Source organism: Nicotiana tomentosiformis, chromosome 1, assembly GCF_000390325.3.
Source record: "Nicotiana tomentosiformis chromosome 1, ASM39032v3, whole genome shotgun sequence".
NCBI lineage: Eukaryota > Viridiplantae > Streptophyta > Magnoliopsida > Solanales > Solanaceae > Nicotiana > Nicotiana tomentosiformis.
The window spans coordinates 30,882,379-30,890,907 of record NC_090812.1 but is presented as its reverse complement, the minus strand read 5'-3'; the positions used below and the strand labels follow the sequence as shown (position 1 = coordinate 30,890,907).

General features: G+C 34.8%; 1 protein-coding gene across 2 annotated transcripts; it reads left to right on the top strand.

The window, feature by feature from the left end:
• The first annotated feature begins 375 nt into the window (after positions 1–375).
• LOC117275493 (uncharacterized) lies at positions 376–5,447 on the top strand. 2 transcript variants are annotated; one of them, XM_070180283.1, is made up of 5 exons: positions 376–698; positions 1,839–3,133; positions 3,287–4,518; positions 4,632–4,719; positions 4,816–5,447. In XM_070180283.1, exons 3-5 carry the CDS (start codon positions 4,235–4,237, stop codon positions 5,134–5,136), a joined length of 693 nt encoding a protein of 230 aa, XP_070036384.1. In that variant the 5' UTR covers positions 376–698; positions 1,839–3,133; positions 3,287–4,234; the 3' UTR covers positions 5,137–5,447. The 2 variants fall into 2 exon arrangements, with proteins under 2 accessions (XP_070036384.1, XP_070036380.1); XM_070180279.1 differs by having other exon boundaries at positions 397–698; positions 3,287–4,560.
• Positions 5,448–8,529: the final 3,082 nt, after the last annotated feature.

Below are 8,529 nucleotides of genomic sequence, written 5' to 3'. Positions count from 1 at the left end.
GATATTCGTGAATGTCAGATGCTTACAAATGATGGGGACTCCCCTTTATATACTAGAGGATTCCTAGTTATGGTACAATTCTAATTACGAAATCCCATGATTGGTATCAATAACCGCTCTTGATTTTATCTATTTTGAAATTTTCATCGTGATCTTCAACCGGTTACGGATATCTTGTCATTCTGTTATTATGCTCCCCTCGAAGTCGGTCATACTTGGTCTCGATTGTTGCTGGCCTCGGTCTTAACGTACACTTCGATCTTTAGGCTCGATGTCTCATCTTTGAACTCGGATCTGATTTATTACGAGACTACCCCGATGCAACTCCCTTATCTCGATCAAACAGCAAAATCGGGTAGGCCCGATTTTGACCGTATACAGTGTGTTTTCACATATATATTTTGTTCAGTTTTCCGCATATGAGCAAGGTGAGCATAATTGATTAATTTTTCTTCTTCAAACTTTGATACCATATTGGAGCTTCAATCTGTTCAGGTTTTGGATTACACCTTTTCTTCTATTTTTATAAAAAAATCTTTTTGTCACTCTTTTTGTCAAACAAGAAATTGTCACCGCAAGCCCTCAAACATCTCGCCTCATCCGTCCTTTTCAGAAAAACGAATTGTCGCCGCAGCCCTCGCGTGACGCTGCATCTCGTTGCTATTGGCCCTCCCCTTCGTCGCTATCAGACCACTCTGGTAAATTCTCCTCTTTTATTTTTGTCGTTGCCTTCTCCTCTCTATTTAATTCTTTACATCCGAATACTAAGTTTTGATTTATGAATTGATTTGTCGTAAGAATGAATTGAAGTTTGATTTTTTTATATATGGATAGATGGGTACTTATTTACTTAACTTGGCTGGGATTCAGAGGAAAACGATAAATTAGGAAGTCATATATTGCACTAAATTTTAAGAAATCAGTGTACAAGCAAATATCACTGGAATGAAGAGACTACCTTCACTACGAAAAGCATTAGAAGGAGAAAGGGGGATTAGAGAATAGAGGGAAGAAGAATGAATGGAACAGAGAGAAGTGAGAAATAGGATTTCGTTCATTGATTGATACTCCCAAGTGCTATACAATTGTGTATATATACAGGCTCAATTTATTTAGCTAACTATTTATTACTAATGCTAATCTAATGTAATTAGCTAACTAACACTTATAATTAGCTATTCTAGCCATGAAGGCGCAGTTTGGATCAAACGGAAATTGTATGGCCAATTCACTAACAAATCTCTTAAGAGTTTCTGGTAACCATCTTGTAACCATGTAACTATGCCATCCTCAAGTCAACTGTAGAAGTTAGGAGCAGCAGAACATATTGCAAGATAAAAGATAAATTCAAATAACCACAACCTTATGAAATAATAACGTATGGGAAAAAAGATTTACCTTTTTAGTCTTCTCAGGGGAAAAGCTAGAGAAATTTGAACTCAAAAATAGTTTTCCGTTCATATATTAGTCTTCTTTTTCTTAATTTTCTTTTGTAGTCCCTTCGTCCAGAAGAGTTCATGATCATGTTTCGTTATTCAATTAAACTTGTTTCATCATAATGTACACATTCCTATTACATGATCCTAATTCTTTCGTAAATCTTCTATAATTTTCGTGTTTTAATTAGATTTTAGGCAAGATAATCTAATAAAACAGTGAACTATGTCCAGCAATATTCTCCTAATTTTTGTGTTTTTTTTCTTTTCTTCTTTATTATTTTCTCAGCAGAAGTTTTATGACATGTTGAAATATTATAAATGCATTTCCCTTTTGCTTTATTAAAACTCAATTATTACCGCATGGTTGACTTAGCTTGCTTTGTCGATATGTTTGTGCAGTTGATCATGGATAAAGGTTGGATGCATGAACGGAAGTTCTCTAAACAATATATTGAGGGTGTTATATCTTTTATGCAACTCGTTCGGTCAAACTTTGATCGAAATTCTAAAGTTCGATGTCCTTCAAACACAAGAGGTAGTGTATGACCACTTCTTGATAAAAGGAATTACGGAAAGTTACGTGCAATGGATATACCATGGGGAACAATCGCAAAGGAGAGACAAAGATGAAGCAATTTACATCGAAGATGAAGATGAAGATGAAGATGAAGATGAAGATGAAGATGAAGATGAAGAACATGAAAACAATAATGGAATTAACGCTATGTTAGAAAATGTTAGTGGAAGATCATTTGCCAATTTTTCGGGGGAGACAATAACTGGTAATAATATATGTGGTAATATGCATGAGAAGGAAGCCAAAAAGTTTGACAAATTGTTAGAAGAAGCTGAACATGAATTATACCCGGGATGTCAGAAATTCTAAAAGCTTTCATTCCTTGTGAAGTTGCTATACTTGGAAGTGTACAATCATTGGAGTAATAAGTCATTTAATATGTTGCTAGAGTTACTAAGAGAGGCATTGCCAAATGGTGAGACACTTCTTAAGTGATATTATGATGCTAGAAACATGCTGCAAGGTTTGGGATTAGGAAACATTTCCATCCATGCTTGCAAATATGATTGTGTGCTTTATTGGGGTGAGCTTAAAGATAGACAAGAGTGTCCATATTGTGGTACTTCAAGGTGAAAAATTAATAACGAAAAGGATAAAAAGATTCCTTATAAAGTCTTGCGATATTTTTCATTAAAACCGAGACTTCAAAGGTTATTTATGTCTATAAAAACAAGTGAGGACATGAGCTGGCATAAAGATAAAGGTCTTGATGAGCCAAATGTATTAAGGCATCCTGCTGATTTTGAAGAGTGGAAAGAATTTGACAAGAATCATCAGTGGTTTGTACAAGAACCTCGAAATATTAGACTTGGTCTTGCAACCGATGGTTTTAATCCATTTGGTAACATGAGTACAACTTATAGTATGTGACCTGTCATTCTAGTTCCTTATAATCTTCCTCCTTGGAAATGTTTTAAGGATCCATTTATGTTAATGTCATTGCTTATTCCTGGTCCTCAAGCACCATGAAAGGATTTTGATGTTTATTTGCGTCCTTTGGTTGATGAATTGAATGAGTTATGGAGTGAAGGTGTCGATACATTTGATGCATCAACAGGGGAGTCCTTCAAGATGCATGTTGCTGTTATATGGACCATAAATTATTTTCCAGCTTATGGTAAGTTCTTAAATTCTTTACTATCCAAGATGTCTAAATAATTATTAAATAGAAGATTTTGTATAAGTTTTACTAGTATACTATTTGTAAGTAAGTTTAGTATAGTTTAGGAATATAAACTAATGTGAGCATATATTATTTCTTATGGATTAGGTAATTTATCTGGATGGAGTACTAAGGGATACATGGCATGTCCTACTTGCAATAAAGATGCACCTTCACACAAGTTAAGAAGTAAAATCTGTTACATGGATCATCGCCGGTATCTTGAACCTAAGCACACATGGAGAAGAAGCAAAAAATTTGATGGTAAGATAGAAAAAAGATTAAAACCAAAACAGCTCTCAGGAGATGATGTCTTACAGCAATTGAATTTTCTTAGTACTTATAGACCAGGAAAACACCCAAATAATAAGAAAAGAAAACGTCTTCCTGAAGAGTTGAATTGGGTGAGGAGAAGTATTTTATTTGAGTTGCCATATTGGAAGAGCTTGAAGTTGCGACACAATTTAGACATCATTCACATAGAAAAGAACATTTGCAAGAATATTTTGGGGACAATACTGAATATTGAAGGGAAAACTAAGGACACATATAAAGCAAGACAAGATCTTAAGGATATGAATATAAGAAAAGAACTATGGTTGCAGGATAATGGTTCTAGTTATACAATGCCAGCTGCTTGTTATAATATGTCAAAAAGTGAAAAAAGGAGTTCTGTAAATTTTTAAAATCAGTTAAATTTCCTGATGGTTATGCTTCAAATATCTCACGGCGTGTAAGTGCGGATGATGATAAGATAACTGGACTCAAAAGTCATGACTATCATATTTTGTTACAACGACTGCTGCCTATTGCTATTCGTGGATTTGTAAATAAAGATGTCTCTTCAGCATTGATTGAGTTAGGCGATTTCTTTCAACGATTATGTTGCAAGACATTGAGGAAAAAAATGACTTAGAACAACTAGAAAAGGATATAATTTTAATATTGTGTAAGCTTGAGATGATCTTTCCACCTGCTTTCTTTGATGTTATGGTACATTTGGCTGTGCATTTATCACGAGAGGCTATGTATGGGGGACCGGTACAATATCGTTAGATGTACAAAACTGAAAGATATTTGTGCAAGCTTAAGCGTTATGTGCGAAACAAGGCACGACCAGAAGGTTCTATTGCAAAAGGCTATCTTATTAATGAATGTTTGACATTTTGCTCTATTTATCGTACTGGCATCGAAACAAGATTTAATCGTGAAGATCGAAATGATGATGGATTTAGTAACAAAGATGAACTTATTCTGGACATATTCTCAAAGTGTGTTAGACCATTTGGAGATGGAAACTATGATACCATACCAAAGAAAGATTTTGATATGGCTCGGTGGTATGTGTTGAATAATTGCGAAGAAGTAGAACCTTTTCTTCGGTAAGTTATTTTTCTCTCTACTGTTATTTTTCTATTTTAAATAATTTATAAGTAATTTATTTTGCATACAGGGAGCATAAAGAAGAGTTGATGAAGCAAGTTGTTGTGAATATAGAAGAGAAACATAGAGAACAACTTCCTTTATGGTTCAAAAGGAAAGTAAGTAACTTTGTACGATAAGAATCATCTTAATGTGTTTAAATTCTAATTTGTTTTCCTCTTTACTAATTAAAAGTAATAATATTTTCATCGTAGATTATGCAATTATATAATAAGGAAAAGTCAGTGTCTATCATTCAGTTATATCCTTTGGCAATAGGACCTGATGTGCGTGGAAGAACATATATTGGATGTACTGTAAATGGTGTTAGGTACCATATTCAAAGACGCGATGAACTACGTAAAAGTCAAAATTGCGGTCTAGTTGTTGAAGGCTATCATGAAAATGAGGTGATTTATTTTTATGGTATTATAACTGACATGATTGAGTTAGAGTATCTTAATGGCAATCCAGTTCTGTTATTTAAATGCAAGTGGTTTGATCTTCCGCAAGAAGGCACGGATGCAAAAAGATAAAAATTTTACGAGCATCAATGTTAATATATTTTGATATGAACATGATTCTTTTGTACTAGCTACTCAAGCAAGGCAAGTATTTTAAATTGATGATCCGAAGTTGGGAGAAAATTGGCGAATTGTCCTAAACTGTCAAGATAGACACTTATATGATGTGCCAGAGATGCAAAATTCAGAGACAGAAAATGGCGAATTGTATGTTACAAATGATGAAGTATATCAAGATGTATCACTTGAAAGTAATTCAATTGTCAATGATACGGATAATATGCTGAGTCAAATACATAGAGATGATGTTGATTCGATTACCATAGATGTGTCACGACCCAAACCGATGGCCCGCGACGGGCATCCGTTACCTTACTCAATCGAGTACCAACATAACGTATCTTTTCGTATCATACTATCATAGATAATTGATCCGGAGAGGCGGACGTGAGATAAGTAGAATACAATATGAAATACCAATTTATACATAAGACATATCGCCAATAAGACCAAAATAACTACTCGTACACTAAACATAGGCCGATAAGGCCATACAATCTTTTACGTACATGACGTCTGTCTACAAATCTCTAAGAGTACATAAACGTCATAAGATCGGGATAGAACCCCGCCATACCAAACAATACACGCCTAAATCATACTGACCAAACAAGCAACTTCGGAGTAAATGGAGCGCACCAACACCTTCCGCTGAGCTGATAGCCTTCTTGAAGGACTCTCGAGCTGTCTATCGGGACCTGCAAGCATGAAATACAATGCCTCCAAGCAAAAGGGACGTCCGTACAAATAATGTACCGAGTATATAAGGGATGAAAATCAGTAAATAATAGACATGAGAAACATGGAGTAAAAGACTCAACATGTAAATCTGAATAACTCTGTGAATCAATAATATTTACAATGCCATGCATATGTGTATAAATGTCATACCATGCATAGGTATATGCGTTCATAACATCATCAAGCCTCTGAGGGCATCCCATCATATCATCTCGGCCACTGTGGGCAAATCATCAATGTATACTAGCTGATCAGGTGGTGGTGCGTATATAACACCATAACCTTTTTCTCATATCCCATATACATATAATATATGTGTATATAACACCATCTGGTCATGGGTCAATGTACATGTATAAATGCATGAAATGCATAAGAAATACGTTAATAAGATTTCTGAGAATGCCATAAAAATCAATATGCCTTTTGTATAAACTTTATCAAATACGTATTTTTCTGAGACCCATGAACAGAGGATATTATAATAATTCACATGGGGAATCAATAATATAGACACCCCTAGTATTTCTATGAATAGAGTCATTTATGAAAGTTGCGTATTTTGTTCGTTTCGTTTGTATCATATGGATCATGCCAAAAAGATAGAAGGGATAGCCTTAACATACCTTAACCCTGTTGAGTCTATAATACCTTCCAAGAAATTCTTCAAACAACTCAACTCAATCTACCATGGCATACGGAGATTCAAAATTAGTGTTGAGTAAAGTCTAAGTCTGCAACTTAAATTAGTAGCTCATTTATGTAACTTTGGGCAGCATCTCCCCCGTAACAAGATCCCCCTCATATACCATATACCAATAACAATAACCAGAGCAATCCAGCAATACATAATTATCAATAACACGAATAATATTATTGTCAACCACACGAAAAATTCTCTTAATCCGTAAAAGAAGGTAACCAATCCTACAATGAAACAAGCGATATTTCCCCAGTTCTTATCATTCCCTCAAACCTACCATGGTCAAGGTAATACAACAACACAACTAGCAACTCCCACAACAAAATTTACCACCCAAACTATGATATAACGAGCGGCAAACTCGGCTATGATTATCAAACATACTTCTTCAATATTTTCTTTCCTTCAAAATATATATCAATGAAGACTACAACTATATATCCAAGTTACTCCAATGATTTCCAACCACGAAAAAAAACATAGAAAATTACCGAATAACTGATACAACAATAGCAACGTCAAAATATGAGTTTTCACTATTAATCCCATAATTCTCATCCAACAATTTAGCCATGACCTGGAAGAATTTAAATATACCAAGGAGAGGAAAATTCTTACCTTGTTTTCCAAGAAATACCCTTATTCCTTCTTACTTCACATAGAAGAAAGCCCGGATTAACCAACACTCCAAAACAGAACAACGAGATCGAGGTGGTGCGCAAAACCTGTATACTGTCTTTGAGAAAAATTACACTCTTCTTCTAACTTACTTTGCTTTGAAGCTTATTTGCAATCATCTGGAGGAAACTGACGTAGGCATAATCTCTATGTTATTCTTCGCACTTTTCTTCCATGCAAGGACATATCTTTACCTCCACACGTTGTAGCTCATATTTCTCAAGGGGACCTTTTTTTAAACTATGTTGAGAAGAGGCAAAATATTTATTTCCTCCACACTTGCTAAAGCGTTGCTGATGATATACATAGATTTTCAAGACATAAGTTTATCCATCAAAAAGTAAATATAATAGTTGTAGTTAGTGGACAGTGGGATCCACCACCATTTGCCATCACTTTTGAATTTGATCCTAATCTTATATAACTTTTCTTTGCTGAAGTTCATCTGTCACTTTAGAGGTGTAAGTATCTTATTTTGTGAATTCAAGAAGTCTTTTGTATTAGTGGATGTGGGCCCCACACTTTGATGACTTTGGCCACAAGTCCTCTAATGTGCCACCAAATTACATGACTTAAGAGTCATTAATTAGGCCAAAACTTGCTGCCACGTTAGGAGCCTATCAAGTTTATCCAAAATAATTTACCCTTTTTCTTAATCAACTTATTAATCCTCCACTAATCCAATAATTAACCAATTACCCATATAATTAAAAATTATTCCAAATTACTTAAAATACTAATCACTTTTAACATACCTTATACACCTCACTATCATGGTCATGTGGTACCTTGTATGGCACAAGTCCATAAATACGGGGTATTATAGCTTGGACTGTATTTTATCCCCAAATTGTCAAACTTCGACGAAAACTCACTTTCTTCGATTCGCTTACTCTCTCACCTTCACGAATTTACTTATCACTTGTTTGAAGTAGCATAATACTTATAATCTTCAAATAATTATGTCCTTGAACTGAGGTCAATTATCTTACGACAATTTCAACGTACAATACTACAGGGTGTAACATCGACGTAATACTGCGGGGTGTAACATCATTTCCCCCTTTGGAACATTCGTTCTCGAATGCTGACTGTTGCGCTTATCAGTCTCATAACCGGATATCTCTTACGAATAGTTTTTACACTGTCCTTGACTTCTAGGAAACTGTTCTGTGAATAAATCCAAAGGTCAGTGCATTCCCCCTTTAGGCCTCTTTCTCATA

What these genes read in the sequence shown, in the direction of transcription:
- LOC117275493 (XM_070180279.1), top strand. Translation starts at nt 4,235, where the DNA reads ATGTACAAAACTGAAAGATATTTGTGCAAGCTTAAGCGTTATGTGCGA. An exon ending in GAAGTAGAACCTTTTCTTCG is followed by an intron (nt 4,561 to 4,631) that starts GTAAGTTATTTT and finishes TTTTGCATACAG; the next exon opens with GGAGCATAAAGAAGAGTTGA. An exon ending in CTTTATGGTTCAAAAGGAAA is followed by an intron (nt 4,720 to 4,815) that starts GTAAGTAACTTT and finishes TTTTCATCGTAG; the next exon opens with ATTATGCAATTATATAATAA.